The following is a 26,290-nucleotide window of genomic DNA, read 5'->3' on the forward strand; positions in this document are numbered from 1 at the left end:
TTTTAGTAATGCTGCTACTATAACAGGTAAACCCCAGCATCCCAGTGACTTAACAGAGTAAAAGTGTTTATGTCTTGATCTTATAAAGTCCCAGTGAGAGCTCCTGTTAGGTGGGACAGCAGTGATTCGAAGACCCAGTCTCCTGTCATCTTTAGCATATGGCTTCTCAAGGTCTGTGTGTTTGTCTGCCTCAAGCAGGCTGAAAGGGGAACACCTGGAGGTGGATGCCTGGGAAGCCTGCATGGTCCTCACATTGATTAGAACTCAGTTCTGTGGCCACACCCTACTGCAGAGGAAGCTGGAAAATGTAGTCTCTTGTGTTCCCAGGAAGAAGAGGAAGAGGATTTGTTAGACATTTGGCTAGTGTCTACCACAGATGGACAGCTCTGGGAGAGGAGTAGGTTGAAGAGGAGTGAGGGAGGGTCAGAAATTCTGTTTTGGGCAGACTCAGTTTGAGATGATTGAGAGTGAGAATGTTGGGTAGCCAGTTGGAAATACGGATCTGGAGGTCTCTGAAGGAGCAGTGAGGGAATCACCAGTATCTGGCTGTTTAAAGATGGGACTGAATGAGCATCTCTAGGGAGAGAGCGTAAACAGAGGTCTGAACCTTGGTATGGCACTGGTTTAAAGTTAGGGAGAGACCAGAGAGGTAGGAGGAAAATCAGAGTCCCAGAAGCCAAGTGAGGAATTTATTTCACGAAGAAGAGGGTGAAGGGGGTCAAAAGATACAAATTTCCAATTATTAAACAAGTCATGAGGATATAATGTACATCATGGTGAATACTGTTAATAATACTGAATTGCATATTTGAAATTTGCTAAGAGTAAATCTTAAAAGTTCTCAGAAGAAAAAAAACTTATAACTGTATGGTGAATGATGTTAACTAGACTTATTGTGGTGGTCATTTTGCAGTATATACAAATATCAAATTATGTCATGCACCGGAAACTGATAGGATGTTATATGTCAATTATACCTGGATTAAAGAAAGGAAAAAAGGGTCAACTGTGGCAGATGCTACTGAGAGGTCAAATAACTTGAGGCCTAAGAAATGTGCGTTGATGTGGGCAAAGTGACATGATAGGAATAAAAACCTGGTTGAGTGGGATTAAGAGAAAGTGGGAGGTGAGAAGTGGTGACAGTGAACATAGCTCTTTTTAAGAGCTTAATATGAAGGAGAGCAGAAAAGTGGGTAGAAACTAGAGAGAAGGATACATAGTGGACAGTGTTTATGTATGATTGGAGGAAGTATAACATTTATATGAGGATAGGAATGATCCAGTAATAAGACAAGTTGATATAATGGGTCATTTGCCAGGAGCTGAGGGCTACAGCACTGTAGGAGAGGCAAACTGGGTTCTCAGGCAGGGCTGCTGACGGAGGAAGACCCATACTCAAACTACCTGAGTGCCTTGCATCTGGTTACAGTGGCTAACCGATTATCTTCCATGTGTACCTCCCCCAGCCAAACAAACAAACAAACAAACAGACAACAAAATCATTCAACAATCTACAAACATTCTTTTATTTTTAGTTGGGAGTTCAGAATTAATTCTGGAACACAATACAGTAGTGTACAGAACACAGTAATGTACCTTTTAATCAATTTTTACACTTGTTCTGATTGTTTGGAAAGCAGAGTTTTAGGCTTTTAGCTTTTGTGGTGGGCGTATCCAGTCTGAGATGAGTATTGTTGAATGCTGAAAGAATGGTCGTAGAGCTTCTTTGTGTTAATAGCTGTACATCTTTCTGGCTTGAGGGATGGTGATCATCATGGTCTCATGCTTTTTTCTGTATACAAATCTTATTTGCCTATTGGAGGATCAGATTCATCACATTAGCCATACTTGCACCATGTTTCGAGGGTATTTTTAAGTCAAGGAAATTTCATGTGAAAAAATGAAGGTGCCTAAATCTGATAATGTTTACAGGATACTTATATAAGACATAACTACTAAATACCCATGAAAATAAATATTATCGTATGTATAAATGCAGTTGTTTTTCACAAAAATATCAATTTAGACATTTATAATAAATCATTCTATCATAAAGGGCTCCAAGGAAAACAGAAAGACTTATTGACAAGGACATAGTTTCTTTAGATTTCAGGTCAGCGTATGGGGAAACTGAAGTGCCGTCTGAATTGAAAGTGGAATGTTTGCTCTTTAAGGGAGATCCAACTGTTAACCAAAAAGTCATTAATGCTTTACTCACGGGCACTGTCACTTACTGCCACTGGGGATATGTCAGTTTCCCTGGCTGAAGATAAAACAGAGAAGAGAAACTAAATCAGAAATATTTTCTTAGAGTTTCAAAGCTATGAAAATAATTGATTTTTTTTTCTTTAGGCTGTTTGAAACCTATTCACTGTGTCAAAGTAGCATTTGTGGCAAAGTAGCCACAAAAGATAATTCCAAAGTTCTAAACCATTGAGCCTTCCAGACTTGAAGTAGATTAGAATAGTTCAATATGACTTGTTTGTGCCTTTTTTTTCCCCAGCACACTTAAAATTTAAAACTTCAGTATTAGATTTAGGGTTAGGTGCTTACAAGGCTATGTACAGCTCTTCTTTTGTGATGCAGAAACACGGCATTGTGTAGGAACGCTGGCTTCCCTGCTTATTATGATCTTATGCTTAGTTAAGAAAACTAATTTTTTATTGTGAAATAGTTTCAGACTTACTGAAAAGTTATAAAAATAGTACATAGAATTCCCAAGTACCCTTTACCTGGATTCTTCAAATGTCAACTGTATTTGCTTTATTATTCTCTCTCCCTTTCCTTTACTCTCTTCCTTTCTTGATGTGTATACATACGCATATATATTTTTTTCTGAAACATGTGAGAGCAAGTTACAGATTTGATGCCCCTTTACCATTAAATATGTCAGCCTTTTTCCTACAAGGACATTTTTTTACATGACCATAGTACAGTGGCCAAAACCAGGAAATTAAGACTGATACAGTACTATTGTTGAACCTGTAGCCTATATTCAGATTTTGCTAGTTGAGCTAATTTTTTTTTAATTTTAAGAAAAATATTTAATGGTTCATTTTTGCTTGATTATAGCCTCCTTCACTGTGAAATCACTGCCCCGAGCCATTTCCTACAAGCCTTAAGGAAGCTTCCTCTCAGAGCCTTTTCTACAAGTAAGTAACAATTAGAGGTGATATTGGCCTCTCTGTGCTTCAGTTTGCTCTTTAGTAAATTAGGATACACATAGCACCTAATCCATAGATTCGTTGTTAGAATTAAGTGAAATTGTACCCATGAAGTGTTTATAATGTGCCTGGCATGTAGTGATTACTGAAGCACTAGCTATTACCTCATCCTTTTTGTGGGCTGCATAGTATTCTGTTGTATAACTGTACCATTCGGTGTTCTGCATTTATTTTCAGACTTCCCACTACAGGCAATTCTGTAGTAACATATCTTTGTGCATCTTTAGGATCAATTTATAGAGGTGTAATCGTTGGATCAAAAGATTTATGTATTTTATAGTTTGGTATTTAGGCCAAATTGCTCTTCAAAGAGGCTTGTCCCAGTTTACCCTCACATAAGCAGGAAGTGTTCATGAGTACATCAGTTCCCCACACCCACACTGTGAATCATGAACCTTTTTGATCTTGTAAGCAGCTATTTGAACCCCTCCGAAAATGTGTCTTGTCTTTAGAATCTAAATACCCTTTTTATTCTGTCATAACAAAAGCTATTTTTAACTGCCAAATAAGTACCTTAAGAAAATGAGATGATTGATGAGAACAAAGACATAAAGCTTATTGTAGAGAATAGTAACACATCTATGTGTCATTTAATTAGGACTTGCATGCCAGAACATGTAGGAATCACATGAAAGATAAAGGTGGGGAGCCTCAGAAATTAAGCTATAATCTTGGATCTGCAGAAAAGCTGTGCTTTTATTTAAAAAAATAAAACAGAGCAGTGGTCAGGAGTGGAGGGCACTCTCTATTTACTATCTCCTTTTGGAAGAGTAAAGTAACAAGAGAAAGAGACCTATAATTGAAGAAAGGACCAGCGTCCCAGACACATTGAGTAGAGTGGGAATTGTCAGACTAGGATGCTGGCTCAAGGAAGGGGGTATTCAGCAGTTCTCTTGTCAACAGATATTTTAGAAAGACAAAACAATTTTTTTCTCGCTTTTTGGCAAGTCTTTCTCGGTCAGAGGTAGAATATTTAGTTATTAAGTAGTAAGGGTTCATTAAGAGTACGTAGAAGATGGGAGAGAGTAATGACACCCACACTTCCTCATTAAAAAAAGAAACAGCAACAACCAAAACATGGATGGTTACGTGGGGAGCAGGACAGTTTCCTTCCATTGGAAGTCAAAGGCAGTATGAAGGGTATGCTCTTTGGTTTTGCACAGGCCACTAAGAATTCGGCTCTTGAGATTTTATTTTAATAATTTTATTGAGATATAATTTGCATACCATAAAATTCGTCCTTTTAAGTGTGCAATTTGGTGATTTTTAGTGGTTTTTACAGAGTTGTGCAGCTGTCACCACTACCAAATTTTTAGAACATTCCCTCCTCGCACCGCCCATCAATAACACTTGACCCATTAAACTCACTCCCCATTTCTCCCTGCCCCCAGCCCCTGGCAGCCACTAACCCACTTTGTGTCTCTGTGATATGTTTCCTGTACTGGACACTTCATACAATATGCAGCCTTCTGTGGCTGGCTTCTTTTTCATAATGTTTTCAGGGTTCATGTTATAGTGTGTCAATACTTCATTCCTTTTTATTATCAAGTAATATTCCACTGTATGGATGGACTACATTTTGTTTATCTACTCATCAGTTGATGTACATTTAGAATGCTTCCATTTTTTGGCTGTTATGAACAGTGCTGCTATTGAACATTCTTGTGCAAGTTTTTATGAAGATACGTGTTTCACTTCTTTTAGGTATGTTTCTAAGAGCAGAATTGCTGGGTTATGTGGTAATTTCATGTTTAACATTTTGATGAACCGACAAACTGGTTTTCAAAGTGGCTGCCTCATTTTACCATCCCACCATCAGTGTATGAGTGTTCAAATTTCTCCACATCCTTGCCAAGACTTATCCTTTTGATTATAATCACCCCAGTGGGTATGAAGCGGTATCTCACTGTGGTTTTTATTTGCATTTCCTTGATTACTGCTGATGTTATATTGGTTTGCTAGGGCTACTGTAACAAATTACCACAAACCAAGTGGCTTAAACAATAGAAATTTATTCTCACAATTCTGGAGACCAGAGGTCTGAGATCAAGGTGTTACGGGGTTGCTTCCTTCTGAGAGCTGTGAGGGAGAATCTGTTCCATGCTACTTATCTAGTTTCTAATGGTTTGCTGGCCATCTTTGGCTTCTTTGGCTTGCAGAAACATTACCTTGATCTCTGCCTCCATCTTCCCATAAACATTCTCCCTGTATGCATGTCTGTATCCATATTTCACCTTTTTATAAGGACACCAGTCATTGGATTTGGGCCCACCATAATGACCTTATTTTAACTTGATTACCTTTCTAGAAACCCTGTGTCCAAACAAGGTCATATTCTGAGTTACCAGGGGTTAGGGCTTCAACATGTGAACTTTAGGGAGACACAGTTCAACCCATAACAGATGTTGAGCATCTTTTCATGTGCTTATTGGCCATTTGTATATCTTCTTGGAAGATATGTTTCTTCAAATCCTTTGTACATTTTTAAATTATTTGCCTTTTTTATTGTTGAATTGTGAGAGCTTATGAGATTTTGCATTTGAGAATATTAGTGTCCAATCAGAAGTGGGCTTGGATTGTTAAGATCAGAGAGCCCTGGGTGAGAAGTGGTACCTGGATCCCAATCCTGAACCTATTGGTGGCCGACTGGGCAACCTTGGTTAGTTTCTTGCCCTCTTTGTGATTCAGTGTTTTCTTCTTAAATTCTGTGACTGTGGTGGCAATTGGGGTGCATTATAGTTTCATAGGAAAGATGCTTGTCCCTTACTTATAGATAGAATTTGGAGATAGAAGGGTCTTAGTAATGACTCAGGGTTGCACCTGCCTGTCAGAGCCATTTAGAGTCTAGTCACCTTTACTGAAGGCTTCAAAGATATATTGATTTTTCCTAGCCCTCCTGTTGGTGCTATGTTTGCATGACTCATTCTTATCCCTTCTCTCAGGCTCAACATTTTTCTTTTTGTTGTTTTTACAGATGCCAGAAAAGTCCACACTGCCCCTGCTCGAACCTTTTTCCGGCTGCGCCCACTTCGCTTACTGTTTGTTACAGGTGGAGGGTATGCAGGTTACCGGCAGTATGAGAAGTACAAGGAGCAAGAGCTGGAGAAGCTGGGATTGGAGATTCCGCCCAAACTCGCTGGTTACTGGGAGGTAGGAATAAGGTGGAACCACCTTGATTTTTCATCTAGCACAACTGTCTTTTAAATGCCCCAGAGTAGAAATGTTTGAAAAAGTGAAATGTATTTTCTTGGAGCTCATGTCTCCAGTGGGTGTTTGGCCAGTTATAGAAGTTATATCTTCAGCGTCATGCCAGGTTTCCCATTTGTCTTCAGATCTACCCTTGGTTTCCCCAAGGGCTCTGAGTAGGAATTACCCGAAATCCTCAGAGTTCATGCTTTATGTTGGGGCTGGCATCCTGGCTGTTCATGCCCTTCTCAGTCTGTGAATGTGCTGAAATGGTTGGACTTTGGGATGTGGACAAGTTCTCACCAGGAACCAGACTGAAATAATCAATTTCCTTTGTTGTTAATTGCTCAGAATGCTCCTTTACATTAGGGTCACACGATAGGGACAGGCTTCGATGCTGTCAAACCAAGTGTGATACGTAATGAACCATCTTATTCATCTGTGTTTCCCGTGGCCCAGGGGGATACCTAACTCAGAGGAGATATTCAGCAAATATTGAAATTGAGTATAAAGGCCATAGGTTTTAAAATTGCCTTCTTTTCAGTTATAATTTAACAGATGAAAAATCTGAAATGTCAATAGATCTTGGTAACCTGGGCAAAGGAGGGGTGAAAGTAGAGACTTTATGGTATTTGGAACGATGCCTTTGGGTTTCTTCATGAGCCACTCCATATTGGTAATCTAGCTCAGCTGAATCCAGTAGCCAGAGCATCTGGGTTCTGAAGGCAACTCCTAACCATGCTCCTCAGTAGCTGTGTAAACTTGGGCATGTCACTTTCCATCTGGCCCTCTGTGTCTTCAACTGTAAAACAGTGGGTTGGATTGGAACCTGATTCTGAGAGCCCTTCCTGCTCTGACACAGTTTATCTAGGAACCGTTGACATTTGCATTACATGCTACATATAGGCTTTCTTCCAAAATCCCGTTGTGAATTTTAGTTTTCACCCTCTTCCTCCAACAGAATCCAGTGTAAGGATTTCACTTGATTTGCAGCAGTCCTAAAACTGTGACTTACTGAAATGGCCATACAGATCCAGATGTGACCATTACTCTAAGAGGTCTGTGTGCTCATGTGTCCGTCTTTTGGCCTGTTCATATGCTTTGGACTTTACAATAACCTTCGTCAGACCAAAAGAAAAAAGGGATTTTCTGTTTTCCGGTAATAGATCACAAAATCCTTTTGGTGAAGCGTAATTGCGTAGCACCTGAGTCACACTTTCAGAGTATGCTGTGCTGTTTATTTCCTATAACATCGATGGTTTCCTGTAAACATACCCTTCTCCTTTAGGCTAATTAAGTATTTGTAAGACTGTGATCTTATGACTGCACTCAAGTGTTAGACCCAAACTAGCTTTTCTCTGATCCCAGGCATTTGTCAGGCTGCCTCATCGCTGTGATGAGCTCACATGCTCTTAGGAAATTCCCACTCATTTCAAAAGTATCCCAAGAGAATCTACATTTGGGAGAAATTGCTACTTCCAGAATCATGAAAGAAGAATGTCAGTAATTTTTTTTAACATCCACAGCTTATATAATTGAGATTATTGCCATATATGAGTCAGTACCTAAAAGATGATTGTTTGTAAAGAGGATGGAGTTTATTAGCTCCTAAGTTTTAGGACCTGAATACTAACAGGATACTGGTATGGAGTGGCCTAGTGTGGCGTGAGGTCTGAAGCCCCTATTGGTAAAGAACTGGGCTTAAGTTAGATACTGTTCTTTTGGTTGAGTAAAATGGAAACAGGACTGCTCCTGAATTTCAAAGTAGGGCTGCAGCATATCACTTTATGAAGGGGAAATGGACTCAGAGTGAACATTGTAAAATTTCGGGACAGGCAACTGGTTATGAGAGGGAGAGTTCTGAACTGGCAACTAGGGGCTGGATCCTAGCTCTACCCCTAGCCCCACCTGATCACTGTCATCTCGTACAGAAAAAGAGAGTGCCTCAATCTGGTTGATCGTCAGAATTGTTGAGGAACTTTAAAAATTAAGGATTCTTTAGTTTTACCCTGAAAGGTGGGACAAGGCCCAAGATCTTTGTTTTCAGAAAGCACCCTAGATGATTCTGATGACAAGCCAGATTTAGGAACCGTGGGCAGATGAGCTGTAAGGTTCCCGTCAAGGCTCCATTTTTAAATGGCACATGGAAACTTGTGGTGGTGATTTCATTGGAATATAATCTCTTCATATCCTGAGGTCAAGTCTGACATCTCTGGAGCTGAGCGAGAAGACAGGCTGATAATTACTGCTGAGATGAGCCCCTGGGGTCAGTGCCATAGTTGAGGTGATTGGATGATTTTGTTTTACCAAATAGCATTTTCTGGATTTCCAAGAGATAAACACAGGTGGAAGGGGCAGTGTAGCCTTCCCTACATATGAAGCACTCCTGTTAGCCCCTATGGGTCAGTGTGCCAGCAGGAAGCCTTTGTTCCCCTTTCCCATTTGTAAATTTCTCTTGTGCCAGAGAAACATCTGGTTATCACTCTGTATCACAACTCTTTCAGAGCCCAGTTGTAATACCCTGTGTTGAACAGCACCTCAGTTTTTCTGAACCTTTTTTAGTTAACGACAGCTCACAGAAGTGGGCAGAGCAAATGGTAGAGAGACTTTACAAATGGAAAGACTAGGTGGTAGCAGAGTGGGTTCCAGAACAGAGATCTGTTGATGCCAAATCCTATACTCTTTGAACAATACCTCGTTACTGGTAAAAAGTGCTCTCAGTACAGAAGTTAGACAGTGACAGCAAGAGATGGAGGTGAGCTACCTGCCCACCAGGGCTTGCTGTGTATTTGAGGTGACTCCATGCTCTGAGGGCTCTGACTGCTTAAATGTGAGGCAAATTTGACTGCACTGACTTGAAAAGTTGTTTGTGGTAATGCAGATGAGCATGCACACTAGGCAGTCTTCCGCTAGCAGACTGCTCCTGAAGAATTTATACCAGTAGCTTTTCTTTATTGAAATAAAGATTTTTTTTTTTGTTAACAGTATAAAAGAAACCGTAATTCCAAAATCTGTGCCACCTCACTCACTGCAAGCTGCACTCTGGGGTGCGGGCAGAGGGCACAGCTCTTACAGAAGGGCAGGGAGGAGGGGGAGAGTTGGATAGGGTATAAAGGTACTTGAGCTCTGGGCGCCATCAGCTCTGTGACCTTAACCATGTTTCACCTTTCCGGATTCTGTTTTTACATATTTAAGAAAATGTTTCCAAGATCTTTGCCTGTTCTAGGACTCATGTTCTTTTTATACTGGGAAAAAAAACTTGTAATTGGCCAAAATTACAAATGAAACCTAAATGCCTACTACTGTGGGATTATGGGAATTCTGTAATAGCAACAGTGTAACCTATTAAAGAGAGGCTTCAGTCTTTCTTTATATGGTCATGTGCTGCTTAATGACTAAGGGGATACATTCAGAGAAATGTGTCCTTAGGTGATTTCATTGTGCCAACGTTGTAAGAGTCTGCTTACACATGTGGGCTGTGTGGTACATCACCATTGTATATACAGTCCATCATTGACCAAAACGTTTATTCAGCGCATGACTGTGTATATAGTTTCACCTTCCCCAATGTAGAAATAGCTTTGTCTTTTATCTAATTATCTAATGTTCATTTAAAAAAAATCAGAAAGCATTGCAAAATATGAAGATGAAAATGACGACGACCCATAATCCCACAACCCACAGGAAACCGTAGTTGACGTTTTAGAGAACATAGCCTTTCCAGGATTTTGGCTGTGTTTAATTAATAATATGTATTGTTAATTTTTATTTTTAATGAGATAGTCTTTAAAATTTTAAATAAAATATAATCATGTAAAAATTTAAATAATAAAGGATTTACATTGATCTTCCACTCTCCACTCTTATCTACTAATCACATTCTCTCTAGAATCAAGCATGCATTTTTAACATTTCTTGTGTATCTTTCCAGAAAGTCTATCCATACTTATATTTTTCATATTTAAAGTTGATGTGATTTTTTTCAGTTTTACTGAGAAATAATTAACATACATCATTATATAAGGATAAGGCATAGAACATGATGATTTGATTTATACATATCGTGAAATGATTACCACAGTAGGTTCAGCTAACCTCCATTATCTCATGTAGATACAATAAAACAAAAAAGAAAAAAAATGTTCTTGTGGTGAGAACTCTTATAATTAATTCTCTTAACAACTTTCCTATATGTTACACAGTAGTGTTTAGTCATTGTGTTGTACAATACATCCCTCAACTTATTTGTCTCATAACTGGAATTTTGTACCTTTTGACTACCTTCCTTCAGTCCCCCCATCCCTGCTTTCTGATGTCTTTCATGAGTTTGTTTTGTTGTTGTTGTTGTTAAGATTCCACATATAAATGAGATCACACAATATATGTCTTAGCATAATGCCTTCAAAGTCCATCCATGTCACAAATGGTAGGATTTCCTAATCTTTTATGACTGAATAATACTCCATAAAAGAATATTGCGTGTGTATGTGTATATACATATATACTATAGCTTCTTTATCCATTCATCCATCAGTGGATACTTAGGTTGTTTCCATGCCTTAACTATTATAAGTGATGCTGCTGTGATCTAATTTTTTAAGTCATCTCTACTGAGGTATTATTTACATTCAGTTAAAATGCGTTTTTAAAGCATACAGTTCATTGGTTTTTGATAAATGTATACACTTGTGTAGTAACTGCCATACTTATGATAGAGAACATGTGCTCCTACTGTACTAAGGTGTGACCCTTCTAGGATATTTACTAAATGCCCCAGGTATTCAGTGAGAACTTTCCACCCAGCCTGTTGAAATGCAAATGTTTCCTGGTCCCTTATGAGCTCTGGGAATTGTTTGGCGGACAGCTCTCTAATTATTCTTTGTGAGCCTCATGAATTTAACCCTAGATAGCATGGCTTAGTACTCAATAAGAGAGTCAGGGGAACCCCTCTGTAGATTTATGGAGTTCTTCTCTGCATAACTCTCTCCTTTCTTGTTTTCTGTCTTAGAGAACGTAGCTCATAGTGGGTGCAGTAACCTCAATTTCATTCCAAACAAGCAGAACTCATTTCAGCACGGACACTTGGAGGGATCCTTATTATTAAAAGGTTCTGGAACCAATTCTAGTACATAGGGGTGAGGGTGGGGGGTGTTTCCGCATACCAACAAACAATTCACACCAGTTGGGTGGCCTACAGTTCAACTTAATTCTGACACTGTCTGCCCAGAGATAGCATTAGATTCCCCTTGTTGAGGGCTCAGTCCCACAAGACTGCCTTCCTCTTCAGATGCCAGTTGCAAATCCATGTTGTCATCGGTGCTTTTGACTGGCTGTAGATTGGAGGTTCCAGTAACCCTTCCCCCCTTGGGTTACAGGTTTTCGAATGTACTCAAAAAGAGCGAGGGTGCTTTAGCTAGAAATAAGTGACAGAGATTTATTTAAGGGTCTCAGGATTTGCAAATCATAAATACTGCTAGGCAATACCCAGAGTGTTCTGAAGGAGAAAGTAAAGTCTGAGAGCTTTATAGTAAAAAGTGCATTTTTGAGAAGAATCAGTTCTTAGCCCCTGGGTTGGTCCAGGGTGGTATTCAGCAGATGTCTGGTGGTCTGTACAAGGGAACATTCATTCATATGGTGAACTGAAGGTTCGATGTATGTCCAGGCATTAAAACACGCAACTCACTGATGTGCATCTAGATATTGACACAGGATTGGAAAGTTCAAAAGTTTAAGTTTCCAGAGTTATTTAAAAAATAATTGTTTCCTTAAGTCTCAGCCCACTTGAGGTTGATAATTTAGCAGCTTGACCACAGTGACTCCATGTTATTTCTCTGCTCTATTCCTCAAGGTTAGGGCTCAGTACTACACGACACCCCTCCCCCCAACCTCAGATGCCAGTCGCAAGTCCAGGTGCTTCTAACTGAATGGTTTTAAGTCAGGTTTTCATGATCCCTTTCTTGGGTTCAGTTAATTTGCTAGAGCAGATCACAGGACCCAGAGAAACATTTTACTTACTATATTACTGCTTTATTACAAAGGATATTAAAGGATTCAAATCAATAGCCAGATGAAGAAATACATAGGGCTAGGTCCCAAACAAAGAAACTTCTGTCCTCTTGGAGTTTGGAACCTTGCTCAGTGACACGTGGAAGTGTTATGGTTCCTCAGCCTGGAAGCTCTCAACACTGGGTCCTTTTGTGTTTTTATGGAGGCTTCATAGCATGATTGGTTAAACCAGTGGCCGTTGATTCAACCTTCAGCACCTAGTTTCCCCCCTCCCCTGTCCCCCGGAAATCAGGGTGGTGGGATTGAAAGTTTCAACTCTATTCTTAGTCGGTTCCCCTGGCAACCAGCTGCCATCCTTAAGTGCTTTCCAGTAGTCACCTCATTAACAATAAACCCAGAGTGATGGAAAAGGGCTTGCTGTGAATCAAAAGATACACATTTCACCTTTATGGCTCTGGAGATTTCAGGACCCTAGACGAAAGGCCAAATATTGTAACAAAAGATACCCCCATTACTCTTATCACTCAGGAAATTCCAAGGGTTTTGAGAGCTGCGAGCCTGAAACTATGACCAAATATATTTTGGTCATCTAAACCAAATATGTATTTTTGATAAATTGTAACATCACAATTATATATTGGAAATGATTGCTCATAGAAGCTGTCACCACCCATTTAAGGCTCGTCAGCCCCTGTGTTGCAGTTATAAGACACCAGCTGCTCTTCTGCTCCTGCGCTTTGAGTTCAGGTAGGCCAAGGGCACATTCTACATGCTTCAGGCATCCTGAAGTCCTTTATGTGTTGCTGGTGATTTCACTTTGCTCACTGGATGAGAGAAGTGTATGGAAGAGCAGAAAAGATCAGAGGTCACATTAACATAAAACATGGAATTGGGGGCTATAAGACTGATGCCCCATAATCCCCGAGGAGTGCAGCTAGAGGAGAGGGACCTGGAGATCACCCTCTTTCATCTTGTTTCTCTTGTCCACTTGTTACCGACCTTGGGTTTTTAGGCTTTCTATGTAATAGAAATTGACGAGACCAAACCATAAGCTCAGACAAGGTTCATTGAGGCTTATGCTTGAGCACAAGGTTCATTGAGGCTTATGCTTGAGCACTAGGTTCATTGAGGCTTATGCTTGAGCACAAGGGGATAGTAAGACAAGTTCTTTGGCGAGCTCTCCAAAGGGACCCTCTAGGGTTGTTGTGTAGGGCAGAGTGAAGGAGGGCTTGACATCAGCGGGGGTGATCTTCTCTCTTCCTGGTCATGGTGCTTGCGCAGACACAGGCATGCAGTCGACGCCGAGGTCCTGGCACCTGCTTGGTAGGCCTAAAATGGTGGTGCTGCTCATTATCGCCACGCCAGGAAGATTGTACAGCGCTCAGCTCAGGGTTGCGTACGCATGCAGATGTGGGTATCCACTGCCTTGGGGAAGTTTTGCTGCTGGAAAGTTACATATCTCTGCCTGTCTCACACTATCTGTCCTCGTTGCCCCTACCCTCTGTGTGTGTGTCCTCTGTCTTCATGTCAGTCCATGTGCTCCCACCCCTTAATCTGTCCCTTCTCATCACCTTCTCCTGGGTCACTTTGCTGTCTCTTCTGACCCTTCTCTTCCTCTCCTCCCAGAAACCATTCAAAAATATTTTGGTAATGTATACTAACTCAGTCTTAGGGGTACTTCTCTCTCTTCTCTTTTTTTTACTCCTGGTAAAATACACTGTCTTAGCTCAGCTTGCCATAACAAAATACCATAGACTGGGTGGCTTAAAAAACAGAAATTTATTTTCTCACAGTTCTGGAGGCTGAGAAGTCCAAGGTCAGGATGGTAACATGGTAGGTTCAGATGAGAGCCCTCCTCCTGGCTTGTAGACTGTGTCCTCACATGACAGAGAGAGAGCAAGCAAGTGCGAGCTCTCATGTCTCTCCTTATAAGGGTACTGTTAAAAAAATTCAGTGGAGTAAATTTCAAGATCTAATTGGCTTTATTAAACAGTTCATGAATTGGGGGGCATCCCATCTAGCAACTGAAAAGGCTTTCCCAAAGGTTATAGAAAATGGAAGGTTTTTATAGGAAGGTGGGGCAAGGAAGCTATTAGCGAAAGAAAAGAAAGGATTATTTTTGGACCAAGATATCTTCTTTTATGGGCAAGGGAATGACAAGTGTTTTTTATCATGCAGATTGCTGCTGCTTTCTTTGGGGGAGGAAATGGAGGGGGACCATGTGATTGACCAGTAGATTCCAGACCGGTTGATTAAAATTGTATTTCTGGGAGAAGTTGAAACACTATTTTGGTCAGGTATTAAATCTAGGTTTGGTATCATGGGCTTTTGCATGAATGATGCTGTTTTAGGCCTCTAGTTTTCTCTTTAATAGAACTAATCCCATTTTGAAGGCTGGACCTTCATGACCACATGTAAACCTAGTTATTCCCAAAGGCCCCATCTCCAGACACCATCACATTGCGGGTTAGGGCTTCAACATATGAATTTGGGTTGAGGGACACAATTTAGTCCATAGCATCCACATAATTTAAGATGTACCATTTTAAATGCTTTTAAGTGTACAATTCAGTGGCATTTAGTACATTCACAGTATTTTCACAATAATCACCACTATTCATTTCTAGAACTATTTCATCATCCCAAACAGAAACTTTGTAGTCATTAAACAATTGTTTCTATTCTTCTCAGCCCTCGGCCTCTAGTAACCACTTGTTCTACTGTCTCTATGAATTTGACTATTCTAGGTACTTCATATAATGGAATTATGCAACATTTCTCCTTTTGTGATTGGCTTATTTAATTCACCATAATATTTTCGAGATTCATATTGTAGCATGTATCAGAGTTTCATTCCTTTTGAAGGCTGAATAATATTCCATTGTGTGGAATTTTGTTTATCCATTCATCTCTTGATATTGGGTTGTTTCCACTTTGGCTATTGTGAATAGTGCTGCTATGAATATTGGTGTACAAGTATCTGAGATGTTGCTTTCAGTTCTTTTGGCCATATAACTAGGAGTGGAATTGCTGGATCATATGGTCATTCCATGTTTAACTTTTTGAAGAACTGCCAGACTTCCACAGTGGCTGTACCATTTTACATTTCCACTAACAATGCACAAGGGTTCCATTTTATCCATATTCTTACGAGTCGTCGTTTATTTATTTACTTTTTATAATAGCCATCCTAATGGGTACGAAATGGTTTGGGAAAGGAAGAAACTCCTCTACTCCCTCGGTTCTTTCTGCTGGTCTAATAATTTACATGAAACAAATTGACAAGAGAAAATAATTTAATTACATATGTACGTATAGGAACATCACATACATGAAAGTCAGAAACCTTGCATATATGAGATGAGACAGAAAGGGAAAATGAGATATATATAGCATTTTGAGCTAAGGATGAGGTGAAGCACTTTGGGGCTTCAGAGGGTCATTGCAGGATAAGAAGAACGGATGTTTAGTAGTTTGCCCTGCCATATAGATAGGTCAAAAAAGTTTATCTCAGATGATCTCTTATTATGGGCAAGGCCCCCTAATTCAAATTCTTCTGGGTAGGTAAGGGGAGGATAGCAGTGTCTCTTGAGCCCAAAGGGTCTCGGTTGCCTTTAGCGGAAAATAATCTACATGCCACAGCGGTATATCTTGGGGTAACTCATTCTTAACCCCTATAGTTCTGTCTCATTGTGATTTTGATTTGCATTCTCTAATGACCAAAGATGGTTGACCATCTATTCACATGCTTATTGGCAATATATATGATATATCATATCTATATATATATATATGAGGTATATATATATATAGATATGATATATATATGAAATATATATATGATATATCTATATATATCTAAAGAGTTCTTTATATATATAAAATATATATCTTCTTTGGAGAAATGTCTATTCAGGTTCTCTGCTTATTTTTTAAATTAGGCAGGTTTTTTTGTTGCTGAGCTGTAAGAATTCTTTATATATTCTGGATACCTGACTCTTATTAGCTATGTGTATTTGCAAATATTTTCTACCATTCTATTCTTTTCACTCTCTTGATAATATCTTTTGATGTATAAAAAGTTTTTAATTTTGATGAAGTACAGTTTATTTTTACTTTTATTGCCTGTGTTTTTTGGTGTCATATCCAAGAAGTCATTGCTGAATCCAATGTCCTGAAGATTTTCTCCTGTTTTCTTCTAAGAGTTTTATATTTTTAGGTCTTATGTTTGTCTTCAAGTTTTTACACCGTGTAGGATTAGAGTCTGACCCTGTTCTTCTGCACGTGGACATCCAGTGTTCCCACCACCATTGTGATTGTCCTTTTCCCATTGAACAGTATTGGCACACCTGTTGAATCAATCTCATTCTTTTTTAAGTAACAGAAATGATATAATACTTTGATAGAATGTTAAAAAAAACAGAGGATAGTCATGATTCCCACCTATTCTCACCGTGTCTGTGATTGCATAGTCACGGACTTTGTCTCTATTTTTAGATGGATACACCTGTTTTGTATTTTGCCTTTTTTACCTTATGTGTATTGCTACATGCGATTTTGCCTGACTGCTTGAAAGCACGTTAAGTGGCTGTACTACTACAGTCGATTCTGGCGCAGCAGTAGTTTTTGCCATTGTGGATGATGTAGAGCACATCTTTCTTTGCACATAGGCCTTTTCCTCAGGGTGAATGCCTACGTGTAGAATTGCTGTCTGAAAAGGTTTGGACACCTATACAGTTTGTCGTATGTGTTCGGCTTCTAAAACTTGTTTTTTGTTGCTAAGCCGTAGTTGGCATTGTTGAGCACGTTAACCACACTGGATATTAGCAAAACAGAAGTTGTCATAGATGAACATGATTCTTTTTTTCTTGAGTTCACGCATTCATTCAAACCTTTGAGCACCTGTAATGCCAGGCTCTGTTGAGATGCTGGGGATCCACTCGTGGATTGAACAAGAGTTCCTGTCTTTATTAGTGGGTAGACAGATAAGAAACAAATGGACACTTGGACGTATCAAGTGGTTGAAGTGTCATGGAGAAAACATAAACAGATAAAGGGCACAGGTAAGCCAGGCTGGGACTGAGGCAGTCAGGGAAGGAATGCCTTGCTTGATACCACATGACCAGAGACTGCATTAGCAGAGGGGAGAGCCAAGGGGCATCTGAAAGGAGAGCAGTCTAGGCTGAGGCTTGAGATGGACAGAGTATGTTTGTCACTGTTGAGGAAGAGCAAAGAGCCCATGTGGCTGGAGGTGCAAAGAGAAGAAAGGTAGGAAAGCTGGAGGACCCCCAACACATTCGGCCTGTCTTATAAGTGAGGGTTGGGTTCTGATCAGATGGCTCTGCCTGCTGTGGAGACAGACTGTAGGGGAGCTGGGGTGGAGGCAGGGGGCCTGCTTGGGAGACTCTTACAGTATCCCAGCAAGAAAAGGTAGGGGGTGGTGGGTACCATGGTGGGGGAAGGGACTCAATTTGGGTATTTTTGAGGGGAGGGCAGATAGGACGCACTGATGGTTAGGATGGGGGAAGAGGGGAGAAATGGAAAATGACTTATGGTTTTTGACTTGAGCAGATGGAGGAGTGTTAGTGGCTCTTCATTGACGGTCTCAGAGGAAATAGGGAACATCAAGACTGGTACCTTAATATGGTTTGTAATGTGCTTTTTAAAAATGTGAGTCCACTTCAACATTTTTCTCTTGTTTATTCTCTGTTTATATTGGCTCAGAGTACTTATAAATTGAACATTTAGACGGAATGGTACAGAACGAGGAACCCATGCTCCTCAGGAACAAGGCTCTCAGCCCTGGTGAGACCGTGAGGACGCTCCGCCCTTAGAGCAGGAGCCACAGGCAGGCAGAGATCAGGAGAGGAGGAGCCGCTTTCACGAGTTTCTTTTCAGGGCTCATGACGTCCTGGAAAAGCTTGGGGTTCATGGTCAGAGAGCCTGTTCATTCGGGCTGCCCAGGCCTGGCATTTGGCCTTCAGGAGGAGAGTGGTCGACACGGGCCTCTGCAGAGAGCTGGCTTTGAGTGAACAGCACACACGGGAGGGAAGGCAGCCAGGTGTGCCTGGAGCTGTGGCAGGTTCTGCATTTGTGTGGCAGTTATGATTTCAGAGATGCTGTCCTTTCGTCCCCATAAGTCAAAAAGGGGGAATAAAGCCTTCATTTAGTATTTCTTAATGAGAAGGGTGGAAGGTGTGTAGCATCTGTACACCTAAAGTTACCGGGTGATGTCAGATGTCAGGTGTTTCGGGGAGTGCACAGTAACAGGGTTCCTCTGAGCGTCTAGGATGACATCTGGTGACAGATTCTCCTTGGTCTCTGGTATTTCTGAGGTGTTCTTTCTGCCTTGATCTGAGGACAGAGGTGCATATTGTGGGAAAGCTGGCCTGATGGAAATGGGGGACCCTTTGGGGAGGAAGCAGTCCACACAGCTCTCCTTTTGCAAGCCTCGGAGGTAACTCCATGGAGATGGGAGGGCCTGTAGCTGCAGAGTGGTTGCAGTGTAGCTGAGCCGTGGTTGGCAGTCGGCCTATCCCATCAGGCACAAACACTGGCCCCCAGCCAGGGGCCAGGCAGACAGAGTGCCGGATACACCTTGGCCGAGTGCTTGGGTCTTGAGTTGCTATGTGTGAAGCAGCAGCAGCAGGTGTGTGGGTTACCATGCAAGCAGGTCCTGCTTGCTCCCCCACACCTCAGAGCAAGAGAAGTGCTGTGTGGGGAGCATGGGCTTGGGTTTTTCTCCCCAGTAATAGGATTTAGAGCATTTCCTGTGTTTTAAAGCAAACACCCTTGATCGAACAGTTGTTAGTGTTTTATCATGTCTGCTTTATCTCTTTCTATATAATTTTTCCTCTAAACCATTTGCAAATACATTGCTGACCCCTAAGTACTTAAGTCCACATCTGGGCACAATAATAATGCCATTTTTTTTCATTTGAGCCTGGCCATGGGGGCTTATGATGAGGTCAGAGTTGTTCAGGAAGCGGCCGTGTGAACAGGCCTGTCAGGACGGGCTGTGTTCCGTGCTCACTCTCTCTCTGTTAGCACTACTGCCTTATTTCTAGCCTCGGTTTAGAATTTTTCAAATATGTGGTGCAACCTTTCAGTTTTTGAAAAGGAATAAAGACAGATCACTCCATCCATTCTCCCACATTGCCCTGTGTCCTCATTTTTGCCCGCCCACTGCCCAGAGCCCTATCTGCCTGCACGCAGCGCAAAGCTGCGGTGTCCATGACCCTGGGCGGTAGTGAACATGTTCTGCACGTTTTTAAACTACGTGCTTATAGCTTTATTCTTGTCTGCAAACAAGCTGCTATTAACTCCCTCGTAAAGTCGTTAAATGAGAACAATGTATGTCTAACTACCTGGTCCCCTGCTGGCAGGGAGCGGGTAGAGATTCAGTAAGTACTATCTTATTTTTCCCTAATAGGTGTTGAGAAAACAGTTGTGGCTGTTAAAATGGGCAAATAGTCAAGTTGGCAGGGAAGTAGATCTCCCTGCCTGCTCAGGTGCAATTTACTTACAGCCTAGCTCGTCCTCAGAGACTCTTAGGCTTGTTCTAGAGCAGGAGGTGAGCTCAGAGGCCTTGGGGCTCCTCCTTCACAGTAATGGTGGGAACTGTGGCAGCCACACCCCCAGGTAGCCCAGGTCCCTACTCCAGTCTTTGCCTCTTCCCTGCCTTCCTCAACCCCGGGACAGCTCTGTGTCTGTACCACTGGGGAACTGCTTCCCGTGGCTTTGAGCACAGTGTGTGGAGGAGCAGAGGACTGTCTGAAGATGTGGAACAAGACAAGGCTGAGCTCTGGGGCTGGAAAGAGTCCAAAGTGGCAACTCAGCCACCTTCAGGGCCCTTTCTGCTGGGCTTGCTCCACCTCAAAGTACTTTGTTTCCTTCATCATGCTGTAGGTGCCACCTCAGTTCCCCAGGGAGCTGCTGGAGAGGCTCTGCATGGGCTGTGGGGCATCAGAGAAGTCCTGTGGGCTGGTGGGACTGCTAAGAAACCTTTGCAAATACAAGGGCAGAATTTGGCAGGGCTGGGAAAAGCTCGTGGATGAAGAAATCGTCTGAGGGCATTTCATGCTAGTCCTGGCTCCTTGCGCAGTCCTCTGTGAGGCTGAGCCGTGAGACACCAGCCATCATAGATCTTTTCAAGGGGCCCAACACGCCCCCAGGCAGTGAGAATTAGCAGAGAACACCTCCCAACCCTGTCCCACAGCTGCCTTGTGCCCTGGCACAGTTGTGCGTGAAATTCACTCTGTAGGGAGCTGCAGTGGTTGACCTAGAGAGGGAGGTTTGTCTGCAGGTGTTGGCAGCCAAGTGGCCTGGAGCCTGCAGAGCCTTGCAGTGGCACTAGGTGGCACTCCTACCTAGGGAGGACTGGAAATTAAGGGGCCTCATTCAGTGTGGGAAAGTAAACTTACCAAAGGGTTTTTGTTTTTCCCAGAAATGATTTGTCAGCTGCTGTCAGGAATCTGGAAGGCATGTCCCTACTGGAACACCAAGTGGTGGTCAGATTAGAAGGTGGGGAACTGGTCTCAGGGCAGACCTTGGGCTGGTTTATGAGTTTTCTGAACACCAGTCACCTGATGGTGTTTGAGTGGTCATAAAGGAACTCTGAGAGATGACGTGGAGCCCCCAGTTGATCATTTTAGAGAGAAGAGTGTTGGCACCAGAGGCTGCTCAGCAAATGAGAAGCTGGGCTTTTAATACACAGACTTTTATTTTTCCTCTAAAGGTCTAACTGGGGCTGGGCCTGGTCTGGAAGTGCTGCAGGCTTTGGGGATGTCCACATAGTCTTCCCTGATCTTTCTGGTTTGGGTATTTCGTGTTGATAGGATTCTGTGTCAGCATCTTGTGTGTTAACTCCTTTTTATCCCATTTCTCGTGTTTGCTTGGAGCTCTGAGGTGAGAAGGGGTCTGAAGTCTCCCCAGCTCCGAGAATGCTGTGAGCCCACAGTGCTGGACCTCTGTATGGCTCTGTATGGCTCACCACCCCTGCCTCTCTGCTCCTACTGGTGCATTGTAGGTGTGCAATACCATGGAAGGCCTTGTGGTCTCCCTGTTGTCTCCCCTTCTTCCACTGCAGCATCCCAGGTCTGTAGGTTGTCATGGAGCACTTGGGCTGGGTCCAGATGAGGACAGGTGTGTGGGCTGTCTCTGTACTCCATTTTGTCCTTTCCAGGCTGCCCTGGCCCAGCTGCCCATCCCTTCACAAGCCTGTAGGCTCTCTTCCTGTTCTGAGTGTTGCTATAGGAACTAAGTGCTCGGTGGTCAGAAGCTGGGGTTGGTTCCTTGTTGAATAGCCAAGAGCAATCTGAGGCAGTCTGACCAGTGGGTGGCGTGCTGCCCTGGGGCATGACCTGCACAGAGTAACCAGGCTCCTGAATTGCACTCTTTCTTTGGTTGAATAGTGTTCCCTGTCAGATCCTCCCCCTCCTGAAAAATGTTAAGCTGGTTCATTCCATCCTATGTTGAGATGGGGGGTATGGGGCTAGGGTGCTGACCCTGCAGGCTGGGCCTCTGCTCTCTAGTAGGGCAGAAAGACAGGGCACAGAATCACCATACAGGTTCTTCATCCTGCGTGCTGGGCCCAGGGGCGAGCCTTGCCCCATGAATCTTGTTTGCTGGTCAGCACAGGAAAATTTGTATGTCAGGGGATTTTGTACATCAGGGCTGTGTCTGCCTGGAGGAGAGGAAGTGGGACAGGGTGTATGGCTGGGGGAGCCTCTGTCTTCTGGATGGGTTATGGGAAGGAGCAAGGACTTAGATATTAGATACCTTCTGTCGCTTGGAGGGCCAGAAAAGGTGGCTGCAGGTGGCCATTTGCTCAGTCTAGAGAAGCCTGCCAGCACTTGGAGGCCTGAGCCTGCCCGGAGGGGGAGCGGTAATCATGCAGCAGCCCCTGCTGCGGACAGACAGCTCCCAGCCCAGAAGGTGGGAGCCATCTCTGGGGAAGTCCCTGGTCGCCAGGGGGCTGTTCCCTTCTTCTCTCTTAAAGGGGCCCCCAGGGCGAGCGGGGCTGGAGGGCGGAGCAAAGCTCCCTTGCTTAGTGTCCGCCCTCCTGCCCCCGCCCTGGCAGTCTGAGTGGCTGGAGCCCGAGCCTCCGCCCGCCAACCCAAGGCTTCCGCGGAGGAGCGGCACCTCCCGGAGTCCGCTGCGCCAGGAAGCCGATTGAGACGGGGCCACCTGCCGGTGAGTGAGCTGGGCTCCTTGGGGCCTGCCTGTCTAGCCTGAGAGGTGGCTTTTAGGTTCAGGAGGGCCATCCAGCCCCCTGCCTTTACAGCTTAGAGCCTGAGGCCCTGGTGCGAGGAGCCCACCCTACAGTCTAGACCAAGTTGTGGGCTTCTCCCGGCCCCACATGGCGGTCACGGGGCAGGCTGGATGAGCTCACTTCCTCCACGTCTTGTAGCATCTCCTGGCTTTAGGGCTGGGGAAAAGGGAAGTGCCGGCCCTGCTGGGGAAAAGGGGGTGGGGGTGCGGCTGCTCGGCCGCCAAGGCTGAGAGCTCTAACTGATTTTCTCAGTGCTGCCAAAAGGGCCCGGGGCAGGTGCCAGAGGGGGAGGGAGGTGGCACTGTTCCTCATTGGAACCTGGAGGTGCTGATACATATCACCATGTCACCTCCGAGGGCCGGGGAGGGGGTGACTTGCTGCCCTTCACCCCATTACCTGCTGGCACCAGGGATTGCTGGAGGAGGTTCCTTTCCTTTGGGAGAGTCCTGTCCCCACTTCCGCCCACCCTTCCCTGGGCCTCCTCAAGAGCCAGCTTGAAAGGTATCCTTGGGCCCATCTCTTTGCTTCCTCTTCTCTTGCCCAGGCTTCCCCAAGATGGCTTACCTGTTTTGCTGGAGAGATTCCTTTTCTATGTTCCCTACTTGTGAAGCTTTGTCTGCTTCTAGCCCAGGAATATGGGGGAGGGAGAGTTGGTGGCCCTGCCCGGACAAATCTGCCTTGGTTCAAGGGGAGGTGGGGCAGAAAGCAGCCCTGCCCTCCAGGGTGGGTGTGACCAGAAAGTCAGGCTGGTGGACACATGCTGTGGGGGCCCTGGGGTTTCTGCTTAGGCTTCTGCTGACCCTGGCACCCAGTGAGATTTCAGGGAGCAGGAGCAAATTCTCTGGTGGTCTTAGGCTGAACCCCAGCAGAGAGCCTCACTTCCTCACTGCCTTTCTGGTCTTGCCAGTACTCAAACGTGAATCTACCAGGGTCTGAGAACCAGACCGGTGCCCACACGTGCCCCCCAGTAACTGGTAACTGGCCCGGATAGATCCACTTCAGGCGGAACATTCCATTCCACTGAGGGGGGGACTGTTCCTTTCATCCTGGTTAGTGAGAGATGAGTGGGGGCATCGCAGCATCACTCCACACGTAAACCTCCAGAACAGTATGTTTTGACAAAGGTGACTCCTCCCCTAACCCCTCACTGCCCCCCCCCCGGTCCTACTCACAGGGGCAGCCACTGCCCCTAGGTTTGGGCTCCCCTTTAAAAACTGACACCTCAGCCCTGTCCCTTCTTCCCGGTGGAACAAACATCTTTCCCCCCAGAGCAGAAAGGGAGGTGAGGCTGCATCGAGCTCTTGCACGGAACTGAGGCAGGGGGTTTCAGAGCAGAGTCATTCTGGGCTTTGGTCACTGCTGTGATCCAAGACTGCAGGTGGGGAGCAAGGGGAATGGCCATTCCAAGAAGCAAGGCCTTTCCCTGCTCTCAGGTGTGGGAAGGCAGCCAGGATTGCAGTAACCAGAGTGTCCCTGTCCCCCACCAAATCCACTCTGAGTTTTCATGTTCTATGTGGCTGGCCCTTAGGCCTTGTAATGACTGGTCACAACCCCAAACTCATCTCCACAGTGTTTTTGAGACTCTCAGGAGGGAAGGAAGGTGTCCATACTTCCCTGCTTCAGGAACTTTCCTTGCAACTACCTCATCTGGCCTGGGCACCTTAGTCACACTCAGGGAGCTGAAGGGAGAGAAACTCCGGCTCGGGCTCCAAGGGCTGTCACAGGTTGGGATGGAAAGGGGTCTCCGAGATGGGCGGATGGGGAGGGCTCGAGCGCTGCTAGCTGAGAAAGTGAGAAGTGACCTCCTGGGACCCCCTTGCCTCTATCCAGCTGTGAGCTGGACAGATGGTGCCAGCCTCATTTCCTGGGGGACAACCGAATCCATGTCTGCTCCCTGAGGACCTTTTGGGGCCCATGGATGGTGATGTGGAAGAAGCTTGACACCCCGGTCTCAGTGTCCCGTTTAGAAGAGGTGGTAGAAGAGTGGCAGAGATGGGACTGAGTGGCTAAGGACCCCCGCCTGGCCCCTTAGGGCAGTTCCTAGTCTCCAGGACAGCAGCTCCTTGGGCTGGTCCCCCTTGAGCTCCCTCTACTGTGTGTGTGGTGAGGAGGGTCTGCCCTGCCCCACTGGCTACCTGGCCAAGCCCCTGGGCCAGAGGCCCTGGGGGAGAGAGAATGAAGTGCAAGTGTGTGCATTGGCTTTGAGGACCCCTAGGCTTCAGGCCAAGCTGGGTTTGTCTGTGGGTTCCCGAGTATGCCTTTTTGACAGCATGCCGCAGTAGTCGCCATCCTGCATAGTAGGAAAGTGAGGAAAACTGGCAGGAGGAAGTGGGGGTTCCCTTTCCCTCCCACGAGGCCTCACTGGCCCCCACCAAGAATTCTAGATGTGCGCTCAGTCTGAGTTTTCTAGTTTCTAGAGGCAGGGAGAAGGCCTTGTCCTGGGAGCCAAGCACCAGACTCAACTCTGACTGCCCGTCACCCCTTTGGGCTTGTTCCTCTAGGGAGCAGCGTGGGGCCCAGGCCTACTGGGGAGGGGTGGAGGGTTTGCTCAGCACATGGATGGTGTGATTGAGGCAACCTAACCATCGTAGGTGGAACTGTTAGCAGGAGGTCAGCAGGACCTGGAGCAGGATGTCCATGGGGCTGGTGGCCTGGCCCTTGGAGCCGGAGGAAGCTTACATGTTCATCTATTTGTAGGTGAGGCCTGGTGGGTGAGCTGGGCACCCTCCTGTCTGGCTCACCCACAGTGAGCTGTCCCTGCCACTCATCAAGACCAGTGGCTTAGGAAGATGAACCTGCTGGAGTGGTCTGGACTCACCCTGGTCTCGGTGGGCCAAGCCTTGCCACCTTCTTGGGTCAGGGCAGAAATCTCTGCTTATGTCCAGACCTTAGGTGGCCTTGTCCTGGGTCCCATAGGCCCCTGCACACTGGGGTATCCAGCCCCTAGGCAGGTGCTAGGCTGGTGTTTTCACCTCTATGGCTGAGGGGGCTGCTGGGTGTCAGACCATTCCACTTGTGTGGTAGAGCCACATAGGAGTTGGGGCTTCTTTCTGGTCACAGCGTGTTGGCCATGTTGGGTCCTGGCTGGGTCAGTTCTCTGCCTTCAGAGCCACTCTGGGGCTGCGTTTCTTCAAGTAAAGATGGCCAGGCGCCTGCCTCCTGCCATCCTATAGCTGGAATTGGAGGCCTGGCTAGTGGGGCATCCTCCCTGGGGCTTTGACTCCTGGGGCTGAGACAGCAACAGCCATGGAATGTTTGCTCTCCTCCTTCCCTGTTATCTGTGAGGTGACCTGACGGGCTTTGTGGAGGCAGCATGTCCTCCTGATAGCCAGGCAGGCCCCTGGCCAGAGAGCTGTCCCTGTTCCTAAGCAGAGATGAGGGGTGGGGGTGGGGGAGTGAATATGGACTTCAGTCCTGGCCTGTCCCCAGCTCCATGCCAGTTTTCCCTGAGGTCACCTAGGTGCTCATCTTCTGAGGAGGCCTTGGGGGGTCGCTGCCTGCTTGGGGGCTCTGAGGCAGGGGATGCAGTGAGGAAGAGCTAGAGTTGGTCAGATGCCCAGGGTCTCACCTCTCCCGCTTTCTCTCCCTCATTCCTCAGATG

At 44.8% G+C, this 26,290-nt stretch overlaps 1 protein-coding gene across 9 annotated transcripts in view; it reads left to right on the forward strand.

Annotated features, from left to right (window-relative positions):
- PISD (phosphatidylserine decarboxylase) overlaps nt 1–26,290 on the forward strand; it is a 36,410-nt gene that overhangs the window by 3,228 nt on the left and 6,892 nt on the right. For 2 of the 9 annotated variants that reach the window (XM_011384266.2, XM_011384267.2), the window contains exons 2-4: nt 3,073–3,152; nt 6,199–6,374; nt 22,498–22,610. In XM_011384266.2, the coding sequence (XP_011382568.1) occupies nt 6,199–6,374; nt 22,498–22,610 (289 nt within the window). In that variant the 5' untranslated portion in view covers nt 3,073–3,152. Of the gene's footprint in view, nt 1–3,072; nt 3,153–6,198; nt 6,375–22,497; nt 22,611–26,290 lie in introns of those variants that run through there. The other 7 variants (XM_011384268.2, XM_023525517.1, XM_023525520.1 and 4 more) reach the window with 5 other exon arrangements.

Source organism: Pteropus vampyrus, unplaced genomic scaffold (genome assembly GCF_000151845.1).
Source record: "Pteropus vampyrus isolate Shadow unplaced genomic scaffold, Pvam_2.0 Scaffold568, whole genome shotgun sequence".
Lineage (NCBI taxonomy): Eukaryota > Metazoa > Chordata > Mammalia > Chiroptera > Pteropodidae > Pteropus > Pteropus vampyrus.